At 35.1% G+C, this 24789-nt stretch overlaps 1 protein-coding gene and 1 non-coding gene across 2 annotated transcripts in view; both read left to right on the top strand.

Moving 5' to 3' along the window:
* The first annotated feature begins 4630 nt into the window (after positions 1–4630).
* On the top strand, positions 4631–4763 carry LOC120618799 (small nucleolar RNA SNORA42/SNORA80 family). The gene has a single exon (XR_005657301.1). It is a non-coding gene; the product is annotated as a small nucleolar RNA SNORA42/SNORA80 family (small nucleolar RNA).
* Positions 4764–6483: 1720 nt separating this feature from the next.
* SYT10 (synaptotagmin 10) overlaps positions 6484–24789 on the top strand; it is a 55026-nt gene continuing 36720 nt past the window's right edge. Inside the window, exons 1-2 of the mRNA XM_039882326.1 lie at positions 6484–7052; positions 22862–23219. Coding sequence (XP_039738260.1) covers positions 6902–7052; positions 22862–23219 — 509 coding nt within the window. The 5' untranslated portion in view covers positions 6484–6901. The remainder of the gene's footprint in view (positions 7053–22861; positions 23220–24789) is intronic.

Here is a 24789-nt window from a genome sequence, read left to right on the forward strand (position 1 = left end):
AATTTATTCTTTTTATTGCCAATAATATTCCGTTGTATGTATATATCACATTTTGTTTATCATTCATCAATTGACGGATGTTACCACTTATTGGCTTCTAGAAATAAAGCTGCTATGAACATCAGCATACAATTTTTTTAATGAACATATGTTTCCAATTTCTCTTAGGTAGATACTGAGTAGTGAATTAGTAGATACTTAGTAGGAAGTTCCAAACTATTTTCCAAAGTGACCACACCATTTTTATTATCACCGGAAATGCATGAAAATTTAATTTAGTTTGCATTTTGTCCAACACATTTTATGTTTCTCTTTTCAGTACTAACTCATTTAATTTGAGGTGGCACGTTATTGTGATTTTAATTTGCATTTCCCTAATGACTAAAGATGTTGAGCATCTTTTTATATGCTTCTTGGCCATTTATATATCTTCTTTGGAGAAATATCCATTGAAATCCTTTGCCTATTTTTAAATTGGGTTATCTGTCTTTTTATTATTGACTTATAAGAGTTCTTTACATTTTCTGGATAAAAATCCCTTATTGTATGTGTGTTTTGCAATATTGTCTCCAAATGTGTGGGTCGTCTTATCACTTTCTTAACGGTTTCATTTGGAGCACAAGTTTTAATTTTCATGAAGTTTATCTTTTTTTTCTTTTGTCGGTTGAGTTTTTGGTGTCATATTTCAGAAATCATTTTCTAACATTTATAATGTTAACTCCTATATTTAGGGTTATGATCCATTGGAAGTTATATTTTAATGATATGAAAAAAAGGTCCAACTTCATTCATTTGTATGTGGATACCAGTTATTCCGGCCCCATTCGGTAAAAAAAATATTCTTTACCCCATTTAACTGTGTTGCTGCCTCTGTTAAAAATCAATTGTCCGTAAATGTAAGGGTCTATTTCTGGGCTCTCAATTCTATTCCACTGATCTACATGTCTATCCTTATACCAATAACTCAGTCTGAATTACTGTACAGTAAGTTTTGTAGTAAGTTTAAAAATGGGAAGTGTGTGTCCTTCGACTTTCCTCTTTTGTAAGATTATTTTGGCTATTTTGAGGCCCTTAAATTTCCATATGCATTTTAGGATTGTTTCACCAATTTCTGCACACACACACACAAAAAGAGCAGCTGGGATTTTTATATGGATGACATATCTACAGATCAATTTTTGACTCATAAACATGGGATACTTTTCATTTATTACGGTCTTTAAATTCTTATAACAATGTTTCGTAGTTTTCAAGGTTTTAGTCTTGCACTTCTATCACTAACTTTATTCTTAAGTATTTTATTCTTTTCTTGCTACTATACATGGAACTGTTTGTTTAATTTCATTTTGGATTTTTCATTGTTAGCATACAGTAACAGTTTTTAAAATACTGTCTTATATTCTGCAAACTTGTTGAACTCATTTATTAGCTGTAATAATCGAGTGGGGCTTTTAAAGACCACATTCAAGGTATGCGATATATCTAAAGCGCAACAGGAAGGCATTGGGAGTGACACAATCAGAATTACTTTTTAAACAGTTATGCATGATGGATTGTATTCCTGTCCTTCCTTAAATGAAACTGAAATGAAAATAGAGCAATAAAATGGCTATAAACCCAAGAGAACAAAAAGAATAGAAGACAGGAGATGACAAAAGCCCAAAAAAATGTCAGTAAGTTTATAAGATGGAAGCGGGTGAAGTAGTTGAAACTTCCTAACCCTGAGTCATCCTTCAGTTAAGCCCATAGGTTATAAGCTTTGCTAGTATATTTGGGGCTTCAACTTCATATTACAGTGTTCTTAAATATAAATGGAGAGCATTTATATTTAGTCACTTATATCAGCAGACACCTAAGATAATCCTACAACATGAAGAACAGCAACTAAATAAAAAAATTAAAAAGCAAGTTATTCAGAGAAAAAAGACACAAGACAGAAACAAGGAAAAGAAGTTAAAAATACATTGTTAATATGGTTGAAAAATAAGCATAGACTGTGTATCCTTAAAATAGAAAACAAAAAAGATCAGTAAACAAAAAGTATTGATATCTTAAAACTATAATAGCCAATAGTTGAAATAGTAGAGATTTAATAGAAGGTTTAGAAGAAAAAGTCTAAGAAATCTCCCTAAAATTAGAGTGCAAAAAATAAGGGTAGTAGAGATGGATATAAAAGAGAAAGGAAAATTGAAGATTCAATCCTGGCAGTCAAAAATACAACATAAATGAGTTCCAGAGAAGGCGTACATGGAAAAATAGAAAGCAGAGAATTCTTGAAGGAATAAATCAATAGAATGTCTCAAAATTGAAGAACTCAAAACTGAGTCTCTGAAATGTTCACTGAGTATCTGTCAGGACAAATGAACAAAGTGAACACCATGGAAAAAGAGAAGAAACCAAACCTTCCAAGTGATGAATCAGATTGGTTAAAAGGGTCTGGGGTCAGAACAAAACTGGACCTCTCAATAGCAATACTCATCTGTGCAAACCAGAAGTCTAGTCACCATCGTCACCAGTTGGAAGTGAGTTGTGACGCCATTCTCTGAATTAAGAAATACAGGAGCATGCCAAAGTGCGTACAAGAAGTTAGAATTGGGCTCTTATGTATGTGAGGTAGCTGTAGAACACAGAAAAGGAAGGTAGGACTTTTTTAAGTTATAATTTAACCTTTGTCACTGATCTTCATTCAGACGGAGCTCAGCTGTTCTGAGATTTCCTCATTTACCCACCCTTTTAGTTCCTGTCTTAGTTCCAGTCTTATAATAATTGAAATTATAGTCTCAGGAATGATTCCCCCATTCCCATCCCATCCCATCCTTATCTACCTAACTCGCTCTCCTCCAGATTTTGAAAGGGACATGGGAAAGGGAGAAAGAAAGAATTGGAAGATTAAGAAGCAGGGAAATGACAGTGCTAAGCATTCAAAATTACCACTTAGAAAAGCTGTGGCACATATATACAATGGAATATTACTCAGCCATAAGAAGAGATGAAATACTGCCATTTGCGACGACACGGATAGACCTCGAGATAATCATGCTAAGTGAAATAACCCAGACAGAAAAAGTTGAAAGTCGCATGGTATTACTTATATGTGGGATATAAACCCAAAAGCAACAAATGAACAGGACAAACAAACAGAGACTCATGGACATGGACTATAGACTAGTGGTTACCAGAGGGTAGGGAGTGGGGTAGTGGGGACGTAGACAGGGAAAGAGGGTCAAATATATGGTGACAGAAAAAAATCTAACTATGGGAGGTGAACACACAGTGTAAATATATATGCCTTACTGTTAAAGTATACAGCTGAAACTTATTGGATTTTGTTAACCAATGTCACCATAAAATAATTAATCAATTAATTAATTAAAATAAAATAAAACATAAAACACACATACACACAAATTACCACTTAAGAGGCTAGTTTTGCTTACAGAGGAATTCTCTTAGGCTCTTCATCTCCAGACCAATTCCTCCTCTACATAATGCATTCAGAAGGTCATTCAGAAGGAAGCTGTGACAAAGCCCCTTAAAGCCTGTATTTTCTGACTATCAATGCCTCATATAGTACTTCGCACAGCAAATGGTGCTGGAGTAAATGTCGGTCTAATCTGTTTCCCCCTCCTTTACTAGTTTTAGCACCTCCATCAGGGTGCGGGTGGGGAAGTATATGCAAATCTGTATTGTACGGTTTATTCATTAGGCTCTTGTTAGTTGAAATAGTTGGAAATATTTTTAAAGATCATGAATTGAAATTCTTGTCATTTTATCCTTCAACATTGAAAAAAATTATCCTGAATGCGGTTTCTACTCTTCCCAAAACTGCTTTGATTCACCTACTAATGAGCTGTGAGATAGACTAAAAAATAAAGAAAAAAAAAAATCAAAACTTTATGGTATTAATTTTAGATAAAAGCAAAAGTATTTCAGATAAATTAATTCATAAAAATGAATATCCATATGAAATTAACTCTCCTCGTTGTGGAAGCAGTAGCAACAGGCCAGGAACAGCATAAACAAATACCGGGTAAGTTATTTTCAGCATGTGTTCACTTGATATCTAACACTGAAATCAAACATAAGAAGGTCATTAAACAGACCTTCCTCATTACTCCACTTAAGTAATTAGAGTCTGTAAGTAGAATAAAGTACTCGCTTTGTCTTCCCACACAAGTTTGTTCATACAGTAAATATGAAAGCGCACCATTGCACTGCAGTTTGTTTTATGTGGGTCTGTCTGGATTGTGGAGGCCTGGAGGGGCAAGGACAATTGTGAAGGGCTTTATTAATGTGTGTTACTTCACTTAAAACATACAGTAGATATTTAATATATTTTAATTGACAGTGAAATTATTTCTTTAGTCAATCTGATCTAAATACCACCCAAATCGACATGTATAAAAACAAAAGCAAACGAAGCCTGCGGATTTTAGTTTGTCTTAATTCATGATAAAAATAGTCCTAGTTATACCAATTGTCCTATGAATCAGGTCAAAATGATTCAACTAATGAATGCTTACCTACTGGAATGCTATGCCTAATATTTATAGTAAGCCTTTACCATGGTGTCCTTACAGAGGAAATAATTTATCAAACTGTCAAGCAGTTTAAATAAAACTACCTAGGGACATGGTAATGAGATTTTGGCGGGCCCTTCTCTGTGGGCCGCTCAGTGGACCTACGCCAGAGTAACTGGAGCCTCGAAACATTGCCCAGCCCCTCACCTGTGGGCTGTGAGTACTGAAAGGGCTTGTACAGTGTGAAAAGGAAGAAAAAATAAAATAAATAAAATAAAATAAAATAGTAAAGTAAAATAAAAATAAAATAAAATAAAATAAAAAAGACTACCTAGTCACTAGTAAAAATATGCTAAAAAGTTCAGGATATTCCACTTCAAAAGTAAAAAATCTTCAGCTAATAAAAGGTTAAATCAATTCTCAGGTTATAATATGGGATCAAATTTGCCTGAAAACAACTTAAAATCAACGTAAATGCATTTACTGTAACCCTGTGGCACATGTTAATTAACATTGTTTTGTAGCTCTAGTTCCGTTAGTGATCTGTGTCCATTTGCATTACAGAATTATAAAAACAGGAGAATTCAAGATCCTTATTTTAGTTGTTATTGAGTAGTATGAGTTCTTTGTATATTTTGGATATGGGGCTCTTATCGGAGGCGTTGCTTGCAAATATATTTTCCCATTCGGATGGTTGTCTTTACCTTGTTGATGGCTTCTTTTGCTGAGCAGAAGTTTTTTAGTTTGATGTAGTCCCATTCATTTATTTTTGCTTTTCCTTCCCTTGTCTTTGAGGTCAAATTCCTAAAAATCCTCTTTAAGTCCAAGGTCCTTGAGTTTCATTCCTATGTTTTCTTCTATGCATTTTATTGTTTCAGGTCTTACATTCAGGTCCTTAATTCATTTTGAGTTAATTTTGGTGTGTGGTGATAGACCACACTATAGACTAGTGGTTGCCAGAGGACTATAGAGTAGAGGTTACTAGTGGAGAGGAGGAGCGGGTAGATAGATGGGGTAAAGGGGGTCAAATATAGCGGGGTAGGGGGAGGAAGTGGCGGGTAAAGGGGACTGAATATATGGTAGCTGAAAGAAACTGGGTTTTGGATGCTGAACACATAATAGAATATACAGATGTCAAATGATAATGTACACCTAGAAATTATCTGATTGTATTAACCAATGTTACCCCAATAAACTTAATTAAAAAAAAATTCTCATTTTACAAACCTGAAAGCAAGTTTTTCAAGGCTAAGCAGAGGTTTGTGTGTGTCGAATTTGAATTTAACCTTCCCCTCTTTAATACCCACGCTTTTTCAATACTTAAGTCACTTGCAAGAGTGATAAAGGGAGTCATGTTGTGCATTCTCAATTACCAATTACGGATTAATAGCCAGAATCCTGACTATTAATACAAATAACATATTTTGTTTTGTGATTTAAGAGGGTTAAACAATTTTTTTTTAAAAACAGGTAACAAATTTAAATTTACCTATCCATAGTATTTATGCGTAAAGACTTCTTAGGTTAAATATTCTGTGTCTAAACCATCATTGTTAGAAATCATTTTTAAAATGTTTTCCAGGGATGTCTTACTTCTTCGTATGGATGTCTGGTTTGATTATGCAGCTACACTTTCTAAAAAAAAAATTAATTGAACTTTTTCAGTTTGTCTTCAGTTAAAATGACTTTCGGAAAAGTAGAAGCGGATAGAGTACAGAGAACAGCACACATCTGTAGTGAAGTTCAAGAGATAAGGGGTTTCGGGTTGGGGAGACTGAGTCTGGGAAAAGTACAGACAAAACCGAGATTTCTCCGTCTCGCTGTGCGCCAATATGAGTAACCCCGGCCTCAGCTGAGAAGCCCAGCGGAGGCGCCCCCTAGGATGCCAACCCCTTCCCCAGCTGACTGCCGAAGCGGGGTGCGCGTTCCCCGGCGGGTCGTCCCGGCCCGCGCCGGGTTGCGATTGGACGCGGCGCCTCCAGGCGCCTTTCAGAAACAAAAGCGCACTGGGAAGAGGCGGAGGGGGCACGTTCTTGCGAGTCGAGGGCTTTAGCTTTTTCCCGTCTCCCCCCGCCCCTTCGCACTACATGCCGGGGTTCTCTCTGCAGCTTGCCTCGGCTTGCTCGCGCATCCAGGCGTTGGCGCAAACCCCGCCGCCGTCGCTCGCGCGGGTTCCCGCCTCAGCCTCCCCGCCTTCTTTTGCGCGCTCCGCTCCCGCCATGGAGCCAACTTGGGACGCCTAAGAGTTGCCGCCTGTCAGCTGCGCGCTCTCCAGCCAAAGTCGCCGCGGGCGGGATATGGCTTAGGGCGCAAGAGGGGTCAGCCTATAGGTAACGGCAAGGGGTGAGAAGTCGGCTAACTGAGGAAAAATAGGCCAAACGATGAGTTTCCACAAGGAGGACGGAGTGAGCAGCCTGTGCCAGAAGGCGCTGCACATCGTCACCGAGCTGTGCTTCGCGGGCCAGGTGGAGTGGGAGAAGTGCTCCGGCATCTTTCCCCCGGACAGGGGCAGCCAGGGAGGAGGCAGCACAGGTAACCCGCGGAGGGCTCCACTCGCGTCCTCGCGCCCGCCAGGACCCCGCGCGCTCCCCTCCCAGCCTCGGCGTCTGGCGCCTCCCGAGCGGCACTGGGGGCATCTTTGGGACGCCGCTCCTTCCTACCTCGCTCCTTTTCCCACTCATCAGCCGGCGACTTTGAGCGCTGGTTGTCCCGGTTTTGTCTCATCTCCACCCATCCGGCTCCTTCCACTTCTCTGGTCTGCTCCTTGCCCGCCGGCGGCGTCTGGCGCCCTGGCTCCTTGGCTCCCGCGCCCCCTCGCCGCGCTCTCCCACGCCTCGCGTCTCCCTACCAGAGTGGAACGGCGAGCGCGGGCGGCGGCGCCGGTACCGCTCGCCCAGCGCTACCCGCCGGGTCAGCTCTCCTACGGGACTCGGGCTGCCCCGGCCCATCCCGGGGGTCACGGATCGCGGGCTTGGGGAAGGGGCCGGGCGTCACAGCCTGTGCTTGGACGCAAAGAACCGCCTTACAAATGGGGCTGCGGGGGCCTCCAAAGGCAGCAAAGATCCCGGAAGGGGTAACCCGCGGCTGCGACCTGTTGAGCACTTGACAGTTTCCAAAGCCCTTTAATATATATGATTTTCTAGGGCTTCATGACAAAGTTGGTAAAACAGCAGGGATTATTAATCGTCCATTAGGCGACAACTAAGGCTCAGAACACATTGAGGGTAAGAGGAAGAGAGGAGAAATCCTTTCCACACACACACTCTCATATACACTCCAAAACACAGGCATCTTCTTACCCCTTCAGGACACTTGAAAAGAAATGGGGTGGGATGGGGGATATCGATCTTGAGAAATATGGAGGTGAAAAGAAATTTTAGGTGACAGATTTTTTTGAAGAGGGAGGGAGGGAACATATGAGAACCACTGTTTTGGGGACAGAGGTTTTAACGACCTGCGCCATGGTTTGCGCAGCCTGTCGTGTTATTCACATGGGAGAGATAGACTCTGGGTTTCTGGGCCGCGTGGTTTCAAAGTCCCTCGTGAGGGTCACTTGTTGCTTTGGGAGATTAAACAAACACTGGTTTCGAGATTTTCGGCACTGGTCTGGAAGGCTGCCATTCCTTTAGTGGTGTCTTATTTCTTCCCCTTAGCTTTGTTATCATTTTAGTCTACTGGCGGGGCTTGGTAGGTTGAGGGTAGCCAGGGCAACAAGTAAGAGCTGGACTTCTAGGCTCAGGAAGGAGCGCGACTGTAGTGAATCCTGTGTGCTGCTAGAAAGGAGGTGTGGAGGGCACATTTAGTGATCCACTACCACCACCAAAAACAAAGGGAGAGGGAATGGAGGTGGGAATAGTTTTGGTTTAGCTTTTACATACCATTATTTAAATAGAATATCTGCGGGATTTTCTAATTCTCTGATCCTGGCAACAGGAACCAAGAGAGGCTTCAGTCTGCACTTGGCAAAACCTGAGGAGATGCTGCTCCTGGACCTTGGAGCAGAGTGATACATAATTGGTGCTGTCCACGTGCTGGAAACTTAGACATTTTGCTCATGTATAACCACAACAGTCTTCTTGTTCAGTAGGTATTAAATTCCTAGGAATGTATGAAACTCAACTATTACTAGAAGCAACTGGATGAACATGGTAAATATGCGCGTTATGCCTATAATTGCTAAGCATGAGATAAACACTCATTGTGTGACCTTTAAATCTTCTGGTGATATTGGATAAAGTCTTCTGAAATGTCTTTAGTAATTTAAATGCTAAAGACTCAAGAAGGAGTACAATGGAAGAAATGAGAGTATTTAAAGACCTGTTTTGTTTTGTTTTGTTTGTTTTTTTGTCATTTAACAGTAGATGCTGTGAAGAAAAATAGTAATTTTTCCTCCTCCTTCCCCTCTTTGTGATCATACACCAAGTAGTGGTTTCCTGGGTCTCAGATTGGCTGGTGATGAAAATTTGTGGAGGCTGGAAACCAAATAGTACTAGCCTCTAGATTTTTTTTTAAGTATACAACTCTATTAGCTTAAGCTAAAACACAATACTGTATGAGTTACAGAAAGGATCTGAGCTTGCCCTAAGCACTATAAGTAGTTGTCATCCTAATTCTTTTCGAACTTTCCCTTGGGAAACAAAGGGGGTGATTAGTCTAAAATAAATACATTTTTCTCCCCTTAAGGGAAATATGGACTATTCAAATGGGGTATTTGATTTAAAAATGAATATATATTGAATGGCTATCACTAGAGAAGACACTCTACTAGGTTTTATATAAGATATAAAGATGCACAAGATTGCATTACATTTTACATTTGTAAATCTATGCACCAGAAGTAAAATACTTTAATCAACAAATGAACTCCAGATATTAAGAGATATCTTTGAGATTCAAAGATTATTTACCAAATCTTTAATTATATTAGTCACTCAGCTTTATGTTATGCTTTAAAGTAGATTTTCTTATAACTTATTCATTTGTGTCCCTTACCATTGGTCCCAAAATAATACTTTCAGTAGGTGATCAACTTCTACTCACTGTTTGTTTAATGAGAAACACATCGTTGGTAGGAGGACAGTGACATTGAATGGTACAGTGGTTATTAACTTTGAATGTTAATCAGCACTGCCCAGATGGTGTCAGTCACCTAAGGTTGCAGTGACAGTTGCAAGCTTCCAGATTGTGTTTATTTTTAGATTCCTTCACATAAGGGTAGAGGCAGAGAAATTCAGGTAATATCAATTAAAGTCATTCTACGTTAAAGAAGTTATAAATCACATATATATGTAAGATATCCTACTGGTTTTTAAAATGCCTACAAAGAGCAAGCTTCATCATCCTCTTTACCATAACAGCTGAAGCAGAAGCAGCATTAGTGATATTGACATTGAAGATCTACAAATCAAGTTGACCAATCTCGTATTTCAATAAAACTTGTGAAGACTTAGACTGAAGCCACCAACACAGTTAATTTACTCTTGAAATAATTTATTACAGAGATTATTGATGTCAATATCACTAATACACTAAAAAGTTCATCATGTATAATTTTTTAAATCATATTTTACAGTCTTTTTACCACTGATTCTCCTCCTCTTCTTAAATAGTTATGTCACCCACTAAGTTTATCTTAATACACAATGTGATTTAATACTAGAATGCTTAGGAAAAATACAAAACAATATATTGGCTTCAAATGTTATTTTTTAGGTACATTGTGACTAAATATACGTAATAGTTTTTTAACTAGATTTGGGTTCATTTCCAGTCAGTCTTTAATTGCTGCTTCATATCCAAATGCTTATGAGGTTTTAGGAAACTATTTAGTTTGAAAGGCAGACCTCATAAATCATAGCTAACCCACTCCACTTAAGCTCACAGTCAATCACAGCTGTATAAACCTAACCTTAATTTAAATATTTAAAATAAACATTTAATTTGTCAATGTTTTTGATCTCGCATTTTACACATTTAATGTTGTTCTAAAAGTTTTTCTCTGTGATTAAGGCATTTTAAGTCTATCATAAGGGCTTAATATGAGTGAGGGGACATCATAGGTTTTCTCTACAGGCACAAAGCAATGATTACTCAATTTACATATAATTTTTATATCACTGTACTATTGAGTTTTACATATTCTAATGATTGTATAAAGAATTACAAGTCAGAAACATGGTAGAAAATTTTCCTTGAGACTTGTAGGTTTGAAAAGAGTAACTGAACCACAATGAATTCAAAATTATAAACCCATTTGAAGAAGGATATATGAGAGGATTTTTTCCTTCCTCCACATTGTCACTCCATTGAAGAATGACTAGCTTCTATAATTCTAGTGTAGTTTTATTAGATCATCAATACATGTTGTGTTTGGTCTCATTTTCTCTAAAGGGTAAGAGACAACTACCTTCAAAGGCCAAACAGGTCTCAGCAAGCATCTAATTTTTTAAATTCTGAAACATCAATATTTTGGCAGTATTACCAGGATCTTTTTTTTGCCTTAATCTTCTTTTTTCTTGTGACAAATTAAGATCTGTATTTCCTCTTTATATGAGCAGTGATTCTCTGAAATCTGATTATTATAAGAATGCTTTCATATACAAAGTATACAGCTATGCATTTTATTCGTTTAATCACATTTTCTTTAAAATTCAATCATTATAATTTTGTTTTATGGAAAAATTGGTCATTATTTGGGACACATCTGCATTCATTACAAACTTTTTTTGTACAAAATTCTGTCAGAAGACAAACATTGTCATAAATGTTTAGCAGAATTTCCAATGCCAATTAAAATTATCTATATTTGAAAATATAATTGTGGTCTTTCTGATCTACATTGTATTCTACTAATGATGTGTTTATTAAGTCAATAGAATGTAAGCTCTTTGAAGGTAGTGCTATGTTTACTGTTTTATCCTCAGTGCCTACAAAAATCTCTGGTTCCTAATAGAATCTCAATAAATATTTGTTGAAAGAGTGAATAATTAAATTAATGAATTTATCTTCAAAGGGCCTCAATTTCCTTATTTATAAAATGATCGGTGCTGTTTAATAATCTCCAAATTCCTTCTAAAAATAAATGTATATATTTGTAGCTCCAGTATCTAATACAGTATCTTATGTAGATAAGCATCAAAATATTTAGTTATGATACTGTCAAAAATTAGAGCACTTGAGGCATATAAAAGCTAGAACATAATGAGCAACATACTCATGAAAAAACAGTGAATACCATGGCTAAATTTGCATGGCATAACAAATATACTGAGTTTACTGAAGTTCTAGAAAAGTGAGAATGTCTTAATATATCCATTTACAGTGATAAAAGGAAAGCCTGTTAATTTGCTTAAGTAGAAAGTAGCTTGGAAAAAAATATATATTCAAATTGCTCTTAGTTATTCTAGTTAAAACTAGAAATCATCATTTTGCAGTTGTGAAAACTAAGGTAGGAAAAGTTAGCAACTTCTCTTCAAATCACAGCTAGTTATTGATGGAGCCAGGATAAGAAACCAGGGCTCTTAGATTCTAGGTTCAACAAAAAGTGGGAACATTGCTATTCCTAAGAGCATTCTTGGTGCTAAAAGGCACCTGAACAAATGTTTGTAAAGATAGGCTCTAAACTATTTCTATATTATTGACTATAATTAGTGGCGTATAAAAACGTATCAATAAAATTTCTCGGTGTATAATTATGACCCAAATCCCAAACTTTCTTTTCAGCAGATTTGCTGTCATCCAAATGTAAGACACAATGTCCTTATTTTTCTCATTTGAGTATATGCATGCATATGCACTTAAGTGTACACAACTAAATCTTTACTTATATTCTTGGCCAACTATAATTGATTTATTTCAATACCCGAATCTTGTTAAAGATTTTAGTGTGTTTTAAAGGAACAATTTTGAACTCATAAAATTATACATAAAGCTCCTTTATATGTTCATGAAAAATCCTGTGATGAAATCACATATTAGATTACCAGTTAAATTGTTTTTATTCATTTTTAATTAGAAAAACAATACATTAAAATCTCATTTGTTTTATTTTCCTACCATATTTTGGCTAAGTTAAGTAATTAACAGTTCGTGTTATTATTAAAATTCAGTACTAAGAGCATTGGAGGCAAAATATTACAGCTTAAAAGAGCTGAGACTCATCTGCTCAAAGATTCCGAAGTATAATTAGCATGAATGTGTCAAATAAAATTAGACCTCCTGATAGGGAATGTTGCTATTAAAGGTCAATAAATTATTTTGCTTGTTTCTAATTTGTACAATATCAAGTTCCTTTGTTGGTGACAGTGTTTAGAAATAAATCCCTGGCTGAAGACATGGTTTCTTGTTATTATCTAACATGATAGTTTTTTCTTCATAACAGTAAATATCTTAAGTAGCCACTGATACTGTAAGAGCTGACATTAACATAGCCTATGTAGACTATAAGAAAATACAATATAACATATATGTAATATACATATAATATATAGACCCTTTTTTATTTTAATTTTTAAAATTTTTCAGTTACGGTTAATATTCAATATTAGTTTCAGACGTACAGCATAGTGTTATACATTCATATAATTGATGAGGTGCTCCCTCTGATGTATGTATCTTTACAGAATTTGCTGCAATGGCCTCATAACTAGAAGGGTAGAATCATCCTGGGGTCTTTGAGGTGGAGGAGTCGGGGAGAGGAGGTGGAAGAACTATTATTAATAACTTTTTTTCCCCATTCAGGTAGATCCTGAGGTAGGTTATGATCTACTGTCTAATGTTCCATTATCGAATAGAAAACATTACAGTTAATTTTTAAAATCTTGTAGAAGTCAATTTGTCCATATGGCAGAATTATTTTAACCAAAGACTCCTGTTTTCTCTTCAGTCCTCATTATTTCCTTAGTTCTGTTTCAGTAGTCATAGTGGACAAAACAATATTAAAAAGCTTATTATCATTTCTGATATGTTTTAGTTTGAATTAATGTATCAGATGTGGTATTAGCATTATGCTTTTATTCAACACATGTTTATTGAGCACTTACTATGTGAAAGCCACTGTTCCAGATATTAAAATGTATTGGTGCCATTAATTAAATGCTATGCGTAGTTGTTCAAGTTGATTTAGATGTAGAATTAATATACAATCACAGATTATAAATCATTTACTCAATAATGAACATATGTAAAGATTTTTAAAATAAGTTCGGATATGTGAATATCATATCGAGTACCATATTTGAAAGCACATTTGATTGAATCTAAGATGCTATCGATTATAAGATGCACCAGTATCTTACATAGTACCAAGAAAGAACAAAGAATGTTGCTAATTAAAGACTTGATGCTTTCGATAGTAAGGAATTTTTATTTTATACTTATGAAAATACCTCCGTTAAAACTTAATTAGACATAGATTTTTAAAATCATGTCATATATCGCTCTTATACAAACAAAAAAGGTAAACAAAATAAATTGGTTAAAGTAACTTTAAAATTAAAGTTCTGAGTCTTCTGAACAGCTTTTTGATTCAGAATTGGTGATGCCTTTGTTATTTCACCTATTATTGGACTCCATGCCATTAAGAGTGCTGTCAATAATGTTCATGATGCACTTTTGTTCCTTAAAAGAATTCATTAAAAATATAAAGGCCATTGATGTTGTGCTCTAAAGCTCGCTATACAGTTATGAGGAATGTGGGCACTGTTGCCAAACTCATCTGACACTTTCTTTTCCCTCCCAGCCCAGCAAAAGTTTGATTGGGTGTGCATCACTGTTTTCTCCAGTATTTCCTTCCAAGTCACTGAGACTTATACTATGACTTTCAATGATGATGCTTTTCCTTTAGTGCATACAAAGAGAAAACTATGACACCATTACTCCCTGGCTATTAGTGATTATAACAAGCCATTGAAAGGTCATGTACTGGATTTGTAGATGAGGAAGAAACTGCTAGTTATTTCCCAGTATTCACTTTCTTCTTCTATTTCACAGTAATAGAATCCTTTTTTTTAAAAGCAGTATATGGCAGAAGTAAAAAAAAAATTTAAGAAACTTAAAAAGGACAACTGTTCTCAGCCGCACCAGCCATAGGACTAAGTTCTGTCTGTCGGAATGTCTGCAGTGGTGATGCCCACTACTCCTAGGTTGTGCCCTTAAAATGAAAGGACATTCCCTCACCTTCCCTTCTCCCTTGATATTCCTCCTCCATCCAGCTGCCCGGAATGTGGACGTGGTAGCTTGCCATCTTGGACTTTAAGGAGAAAACAGAACTCTTTAAATAGCAAAACAAAAATATAGAAGAAATCAGGATTCCAGACACCTTAAAGCTAATGAATCTGCCCTGGCCTGCTTGTGCTGGGACAGTTACATGAGAGAAAAAACTTCTATCTTGTTTAAGGCACTATTAATTTGGCCCCTTGTTATAGAAATCAGAAATTAGCCCTATTATAATTGTAATACCATATGAATAGTATAAATAAGTCGACTTCAAAGATAATTCCAAATTTTTATCCTAGAGGCAGCTTGCCTCAGTTTTTTTTAATACAAGTTCCTCATTGAAGTTTTATTCCATTCTTTCTCCACAGAATAATGCCATATTCATAGTCTGTGTTCAGGCAACAATGGGGAACACTGAAGAAACAAAAGGCTTGGAATATCTATGAACTAAATTATAATTTATGATTAATTATAAGAAATCACACTTTTATACATTTTGAAAATTAAACAACTAGAATTTTAAAATGAAAAAATATGATACAGATAGACACCGATGAGAGTATCAGCTAAGGAAGTGTTACTTGAGAACAGAGAGCATGCCAATTGGTCTATGCTATTCTGTGAGATAAGAGCCATTTTCATGGGTAGTATGTAATTAGACCTAACAGTTTTCACAAGCCACAGTGAATAGGACCATACAAATGTTATGATCTGGTTATACAACCTTTAGCAAAGTTCTGCTTTACTAAAAGTTTCTGAGGAATTGGCAGGTTTTTGGCTTACTCTGATTTTTTTTTTTTTTTTATAAAAGTGGTCTTTGTTTTGCAGAACTGTCACTTTATTTTGAGATATTAAGAAACAATAAAAGAGTAAGACCTTTATAGAAAAAATGAGTCGGAGATACACAGTCAGACAGATAGATAGATAGTGGTAGAGCAATGGTTATGCATGTGTATGTAATCAAACCAGAGTCTGAGCAATTTTAAACCTGATTGTCTTGGAGCCTAATCTAATTTCTGTAAATTTCATTAACTCTTAGTCTTATCAAGATATAATAGGATAAAGGTTATATAATAGACTCTTTTTTATTATCCGAAGACATTGAAAATTTGAGCTAGAGAGAACCTATTCATCAAGGTTGCCTATTGCAATAGGTAACTTCAAAGTCCATGTGGAAAAGGCAAGCCATTCATATTTATCACTCTGGCTCCTTTCCTTCAGTGATCTCTTCTCTACCATACCTCTTTTCTTTTATGATCATGCCCAGACATTTATTATGCTAAACAATGCTACCTTAGAATTATAAATTGAGATATCTCAAATCCCAACCAAAAGTTCCTATGCTTTCATCTTTCTCATGTAGAAATTCCAAAACATTCACTTTTCTACTTCTCTGTGAATTTCTTGTCAGTAAACACGGCATCGTACTTATGATCCATCCTTCATCATTGCAATCACTTTCTCCATTGAAGTTTATCACATTTTCCTAAGGAGAGAGGTACCTCATTGATGGACAAATCCATCTGTCTCTCAATCCCTACTCCAAAGCAACTGAATAATTAGGTGATTTTAAAACCAGGCAGACTAGTATCACTCTATTAGCACAGAATTTCAAAAGAACTCTCAATTCTGACCAGATATCCTATGTTTTCCAATTCAATTGTCTGTTCTCTACAGTTCCTACTTCAAACTTTCCCCACTCTACTTAAATATTCCAAACTATTCTCAAATATCCTAAAATAACTGGCAGTTGACCCTAACTCTTACTTTGAATAGAAAACACTACTCGTAAACAAGAATTTACTTGACTTTCTACCCAGACTTATAAAATTACCTGATTCCAGAACCACCCTCTTTTTCTTAAAAAAGAAGTGATCCAATTCTTTCACTTTGTTCATCCATTGTCACCTTTTATGGGACTTCATTATTAATTACTGACTTTGCTTAACTTTCTGTCTCTTGTGTAATCATTTCTTTCTATGAGTTTGAAAACATACTTAAGTATTACACATCTTAATAAAAACAGTTTTATCAATTCCATGTGCTACTCTAGTTATTGTTCTTGCTCTCTTCCTTTTCTAAACCCAGTTTCCTGAAGGAATTATCTACTCTCATAGAATTCACTTCCTCACCCTCATTTTTTAATTAAACCACATAGTTAACACAACCTCTGTTTCACGAGTCTCATGAAATTCATTAAAGATCTACTTGTTAATGGTTACTTGTCAACTCTCATTTTAATTGAACTTATTTTTACTTTTACACTGGTGACCACTTTTTAAAATATATTTTCTCCAAATTTCTGTGAAAACACATTGACCTGACTTTTTAAAAACTCTTCTCCTTCTACTCTTTCTCAGTGTTTTATGCATTTAGACCCTTTGTTCCTTAAAGTTATAGTTCTTTAAATATTGGTGTATTCAGAATTCCATGGAGGAGCTTTTATCTTCTCTGTCATGGATTCAGATTCCACTATTTAAGGAAGTTCTTCCATTTTACCTTGAGTTGCAGTCATGCATGACCAACAGTTTACTCAAAATGTCTATGTACATGACCACAAGTACTTCAAACTCAGTACAGCCAAAATCGGAGTCATGATCTTCCTTACTTCATCATACTCTTTGTCTCCCACTGTCTCACATTTCTGTCCTTCAGTCTTCACACTCCTTTACTTCAGCTTTGACTTCCCGAGTATCTCCTGAATTTGCTCATTTTTCCCATTTCAGAAATCCTCGTTTGGAGCAACTATAATTTCTCATGTGGATGACTTGCAATCTGTTAACTAGTTTTTCCTCTTCTAGTCCGGCTTCTACTCATATCGTCTCTCTAGCCAGAGTGTTATTTCTGAAATGTGTATTTGATCATTGCAATAACTGACTTAAACATGTTTCTGGGGCTACTTATCTTTCTTTGAACTAAGTCCAAACTCAGAACATTCTTCCTGTCATGGTTAAAAATGTTGAATTGAATCAAAGTCATAAAAGAATCATTTAATACATTTTGATGACTTTATAAATTCTCCCAGATCCTCCTTTAATATTTTGATAGTTAGATTCTTTTTTATTTTGCTACACAAATTTGACTGAAAAAAAGTTGTCATAAAGATCTAAGTATTAGTTGATTTTGTTTTTCAATAGTTTTAATTTTTAGATATTAAAATATCTAAAATATATAAAATATAAGAAATATATAAAATATAAGAAGCTCGTTTTATAATTTGTTTTATTTTTTAGGATAAAATTTTAATTAACCTATCATCTTCTTTCACTTGTTGCTATTGAAAGGAAATACCTTTCCCCTTGTTTTATGTTTCTTAATGGAAGGATCTACAAGATAGGAATAATCATGGAATCTTGCCCCACTCCCATCCCTAAGAAGTGACATACCTGTTTTCCCTTTCTTTGAAGCTCCATATCCTCAGGAAACAAATACTCTGCTCCTCCATGTGGTAATTTTACAGGACTGAGTTCTCATGGAGAATATCTGTTGAGGTTGTCCAGCCAGGCCTGTGACTGTATGAGCAAGTCTAATTGTTGCACTTCTTGTGCAAATTATAATGCTAAATACTTTATATTTTCTTATCTAAACTTAACAACATTTCTATGAAATAAATATAAATATCTCTCTTTTACTGAGGCTCTTAAAACCTAACCGGTATTCCCAAAGTCACACAGTGGTGTTGACGTTTGAATCCAGGTCTATATTGTTCCACAGCACAAGCTATGTTAAATTATCTTCTTAGTAAGAGTATTTCTGTATATTCCCTCCAAATCAGTCAACTTTTAGTCATCCATCCACCTTGAAATCCACAGACATTTGAGTGCCTTTTGAGATAAGTCCCAAAATATGTATTCAATAGCTCCATAAACAATTTTTGACTATATTGTATATACTTGACACTAAAAATAAAAAGGTGAATTAATTTGTTTTTTGCTTTGAAGGATCACAGAGTGAATGAATTAATAGGATGTGAACATGTGAAGAAGCAAAATAAATACAGATCCATATTTCCTTATCAGCAATTATGAAACCTCAAAACCTGAAAACTCAACATTATTTTTTAAATTATGATAATTTGGCATTAACACTTTACCTGAATTGGCATTTAGCTACTTACAGTCTTTGATGATCCCATGTTGTGTAAATAATTCATACATTTCATTATAGATATATTAATGTGTTTGGTTACTGAATGTTATCCCAGATAATGTGTGCCATATTATCTTTCTAATATCCAAAAGAAAATAATAATAGTTTTTGAAACACATCATGTCCCAAAAGTGTAGGATACAGGATTATAGACCAATTGATTATTATAATACTAGTGTTACAGTTGTGGGTATGCTTTAAAAGCCCAGAAGAATAGAAGAGGCAGAGAGAGCTTCAGGGAGGAGGTACTATTGTATCTGATTTTTGAAGGATGAATACAAATTTTCTAGGCAGCCAAATAGAAGAAAATGCACTGTCACTACATGAAACAGCCCAAACAAAATCATGAGAGTATTGGTGAGGTCAGAATAAAGAATATAGGTAAGAGAGTAGCAGAAGAATGAAGCTGGATCAATAGCCAGGGGTCAAATCACAAAAATGTTATGAAATACCATGCAAAGTTTGGATTTGCCCCAGGCGGCTAAGGGGTGACCTGGAAGGATGTTAAGCTAAGAGAGCTACGGTGACTATATATATCAGTTGCCAGGACTTGACTTGTTTTCCACCTGCTACACTGGCATTGATGAGACAAACTTTCATTTTCAAAACTGACTGTGTTTGGGTGAAATATTTTATAGTCCCCCCAAAAATAGAACCAGATATCAATTTTAGAAAGAAAATTATCAGCAGAAGGGACGATGGAACTAGGGTCAGAGATATCTACAGAGCTTTGTCCTAAGATGAAAACAACCTTATGAATGCCAAACCTCATCACTACAGTGGCATAAAAAAATTTCATAAAACTTTTGTGGGTGGAATATAAAATTTTCTAATACTCAACCCTCATTAATAAGAAGGGAGGTGTTTTCAATTATAGACTGAAAACTACTTCTCCTTTTTCCCCTACCCCACATTGTCCTGCAGTTTCATTATATCTTGGCTTTGGGCTCCAACTAGGTAGAAGTTACACTGTTGAAGAAATTGAGTCAAAATATTCAGAAAAATGTAATGTAAATGGAGCTGAAAATACATGAAGTTTCTGAAACCATAATTGTCTTTATTCCTCCATTTTAAAACCATAGCTAATATCAGGAAACACATTAATTTTGTACTTTTCCCTTTTTCTCAAGTTATGGTGCCAATGAAAAATAAAAATTAAAAATAAAGTAAACCACCATATAAATGGGAAATATGTTCAATGTTTCTTTTTAATAAGCAACTGGCAAGTGAAAGAGAATATTAATGTCTCTGTATCACAGCATGTCAAATTAATTTTTATCCTTATAATTTAGTAGCAATAAAAACATGGAATTATTTCAATTTCCATTAGCTACAAATGGGAGTTTAAACAAAACCATTTTATTTTACCAGTCAGGAAAATGTAAATTAAAACGAGGTATCATTTCCCCATCAGATCAATGAAAATTAAAGTACAACAATATTTCTCTGAGATTGTAAGAACTAATGAACTCATATGATGTTTTTGTTACAGCCATTCTAGGGTACATTTTGGAAATATCTGGTAAAATTAAATGTGTACATAACCTATGACCCTGCAGTTCTGTTTTTAGATATTTACCTTAGAGAAACATTCACAAATATGCACAGAGAAGGGTGCAAGGATACTCATTGTAGCTCTATTGTAGTAGCAAAACATTGGGCATAATCTAAATATCCATCATGATGAAGTATTATGGAATGGTATGTGACATGAAGTTAGACCTCAGGTATTGCTGAATAAAAAAAAATAAATTGAAGAAATAATCATGCAGTAGCCCATTTAAGTTTTAAAAAATGCATTAAATAATTCTATATTTTTATGTTATTTTAAGAGATATTTTTGTTTAGTAGTCCTCGAACTAGCCAGATACACACCCAACTAGAATCTGTGGTTACTTCTGGAGAGGGGAGGGCCCTCCCGGATTTACAGTAGTGGTTAAAGGAAATTAGGTTTATTCTGTATTAGTTTGATAGGACTGCTATTACAAAGTTCCACGGACTGAGTGGCTGAAATGACAGTAACTTATTTCCTCAGAATTGTGGAAGCTACAAGGCTGTGATCAAGTTGTCAAGAACGTTGATTTCTTCTGAGGTCTTTCCCCTAGACTTGTAGGTGGCCACCTTCTCCCTGTGTTTTTACCTGGTCTTCCCTCTGAATGTCTTTGTCCTAGTCTCCTCTTATTATAAGGACACCAGTCACATTGAATTAGGGTCCATCCATATGACCTCATTTTGCCTTACTTACTCACTTAAAGGCCCTATCTCCAAATACAGTTACATTCTAAGGTATGGAGGGATAAGACCCCAATGTATGAATTCGGAGGGTGTAAAGGAATTCAGCCTATAACATATTCCTAACATTTTTATTTGAAATAAACAAAAGAAATTGGATTCATATTTAATGTTGAAGCTAAACAAAGTTGTAGAAGAAATTACAAAGTTTTCTAAATCTAGAAAACTTTCCTTTCATAGGAAATCTATTTGGTCTTCAAAACTTTAAGAGTGTTAACACACCAAATTGCTAACATTGGCTATCTTAGAAATGTGAAAATGGAAGCAAGTAAAGGATATTAACTTAAAAAAAAAAAAGTTTACTTTTAGAACAGTTTTAGATGTACAGAGAATTGGCAAGATAGTACAAAGTTCCATATTTCCTACACCCTGTGTCTCCTATTGTTAACATTTTATATTAGTATGACACATTTGTTAAAATTAATGAATCAGTATTGATATATCGTTAACTGAAGTCTACACTTTATTAAGAGTTCCTTAGTTTTTACCTAATATCCTTTTCTATTCCAAGATTCTGTCTAGGATACCACATTGCATTTAGTTGTCATATCTTTTTAGTCTCTTGTTGGCTGTGACAGTTTCTCAGATTTTATTTATTTTGTTTCATTTTTGATGGCCTTGACAGTTTTGAAGAATACTGATCAGGTATTTTGTAGAATGCTCTTCTACTGAAATTTCTCTTATATTTTTCTAATAATTAGACTCTGGTTATGGGTTTGGGGAGGTAAAGTATCATTTTCATCACATCATATCAAGAGTGTATACTATCAATGTGATTCATCACTGTCAATGTTCACTATAATCCCCTGGGGAAGTTTTCTCTACTGTGGAGTTATCCCTTTTTCACCCTTTCTCAGACTTTACTCTTTGGAAGAAAATTACTCTGTATAGCTCACACTTAAAGAGTAGGGACCTGTGCCTCACCTCCTTGAGAGCAAAGTATCTACGTAAATTGTTTGGAATTCTTTTGCATGAGAGATTTGTCTCTTCTTTCCCATTATTTATTTACTCAATCTTATTAACTGTTTGTACTATGTTCCTTTGAATCATTTTACATAATGAGTATATATTAATTTTGTAATTATTTTGAAATAAGAATGTTTTAGAGAAACTTAGATAAGAAATCATTAACTAATTTTGGCCTTCGGAAATTAAGAGCATGAAAGACCATCAAACTATGGAGTTGGAAAATACAGCTAATAACGCACACATTCTCTATTAGTAATATGTTATTCTCATTTAGACTATACAAAGTGGTTTATACAAATATTTAACATTATTCTCTGCTGAGAGAGAGAGAAGATTGTATCTTTAGATCAAAGATGAAGCAAACAGAAACCTTTTCTGTATATGCAGTTTCTGAGTTTCTTAACCTTCGTGACTTCAAGTTGCAAGTTGCCAACCTTCACTTTGCAAACTCTTGGACCCATGGAAATAAATGATATATTCATGTATACAACTGGAAACTCTTCTTGGGATAGGATTTTTCAAATATCTTCTTTGAGAATTTCCCAACGTAATTACTAATTGTTCTTCCCTACAAAGATAACTTAAAATTAAATTTTTGAAACTCTAAATGAGGAAGCTATGATTAATAATTATAATGTAAAATTATCTCACCATTTCTACTGTTTTATATGTACTATCAAGGCATTAATATTTATTCACATTGTGATTTTTTCCAGATATTTCAGTAAGCTTGTTAGCAGTCGTTGTCAGCTTTTGTGGCCTGGCTTTGTTGGTTGTCTCACTTTTTGTCTTCTGGAAATTGTGCTGGCCTTGCTGGAAGAGCAAACCAGTGACTTCCAACGTCAGTACTCTTCCGCAGAGCACTTCAAATGCTCCTACCGAAGTTTTTGAGTCCGAAGAGAAAAAAGAGGTTAAAGAAAATGGAAAGCCAATACTAAAAGCTATTGAGCCTGCAATAAAAATCAGCCACACTTCCCCTGATATCCCAGCAGAAGTTCAAACTGCTTTAAAAGAACATTTAATTAAACATGCACGTGTGCAAAGACAAACTACTGAGCCGACGTCATCATCCCGGTAAGGAAAGATCAAAGGTATAAAACCCGCTCTCGCTCTCGCGCTCAGAGCTCTGTGTGTGTGTGTGTGTGTGTGTGTGTGTGTGTGTGTGTGTGTGTGTGTGTGTGTGTGTGTTGTTGTCTGTGTGTGTGTGTGTGTGGTGTAATTTCATAAGAGAAAAAACTGAGTTGGGAAAGGAGAAAAGACAAACAGGAGAAATGAGAAAGATATAGGGAACATAATTGAATAAAGAGAGAATGGGTAGGACATGTTATTATTTATTGACTTTTTCCCTTAAAATTATCATTGGTTGATAGCTGCTGCTTATACTCTTTCAATTTAGTTTAATTCAATCAATAAATATCAAGAAAAGGGACATATGAAATCATCTAGAAATTCACAATCAAAACCTAAGAACAGAGATCGATGTTTAGCCTACATTTGTTTAGCACCAACACCATAAACGTGGAACTGCTGGAAAATTGCTTCTTTGAACTGACATAGACCAAATGCATACTATGCAGGGTATGGTAAGTTCCACAAGAGCCCTAGTGAACACCATGAGCATACCAAGGAGTAGACATGGAAGGAAGGAAGAGGGAGACCTCCTTAAGAAGATACATTTTAACTCAGCGTGAAAAAATCAGCAGAAGTTTGCTTGAATGAAAATAATATGCTATAATCTGTTTCAAATTGTGTTAACTGTAAAGAAAAAAGAGATTCTCATGAAGAGTCATTTTTTTCTGCCAAGTATGGTATTCAATACTTAAAATGAACAACAACATGATAGTGGCAGTTTTTTTAGTTCCCAGAAGTAGCAACTAATTTTACCCTAAGGCAGAGTAAAATCAATGATATTGGGAGGTAGGTTGCTAACAAATTGACTCCCTAACCTTACCTTTCTACCTCTCTAAATCGAAGGTTCATCCATGCTTTCTGACATGTCATACTTTTGTGGGTTTAGAAATCTATCAAATTGAAAAACTGTGCAAGGATTGAAAGAATATTTAATATATCTTTTATGAAATAAAAAGATGATTGTATCCATAAATAAATCTTCTTCCTGAAATAATTTCAAAGGTATGAGTAAGAATAATTATTATTTTGTGGATAAGGAACTTTAGGATAAGTTCGATGCATGGTCTATCTTTTTCATATTATACTTTTCTGTACTATTTAAGTTTTATAATCCAAGTATGCCTCATATTTTTCTTAATTTTCTTAAGCAGTGACATTTAGTGTCATTTTTTAAACTTTTATAGTTTTGATTGTAATATGACCCAATATATATTAATTTAAATTTATTTATTATGGATATTTAATAACAAAATAATTATTCCACATGCCACTTTTTAAAATATTTATAGGAAAACTACTTTAAAATGATCTCATGTAGTTACCTGATTATCACCGGTATCATTGCTGCAAACTGTGGCCTAATATATCTAACATTTTAAGACACTCAAATTTCAGGATAAAAATGTTCACTTAATCTACAAAATATTTTTTTAAATATCAACAGCTATGAATATATATCAGCTTGTTGGCATTCAGTATTTTTCAACTCTTTTAGTTGATAAGTAAACCCTAT

This window comes from Pteropus medius, unplaced genomic scaffold (assembly GCF_902729225.1).
Source record: "Pteropus medius unplaced genomic scaffold, Ma_sr-lr_union100, whole genome shotgun sequence".
In the NCBI taxonomy this organism is placed as follows: domain Eukaryota; kingdom Metazoa; phylum Chordata; class Mammalia; order Chiroptera; family Pteropodidae; genus Pteropus; species Pteropus medius.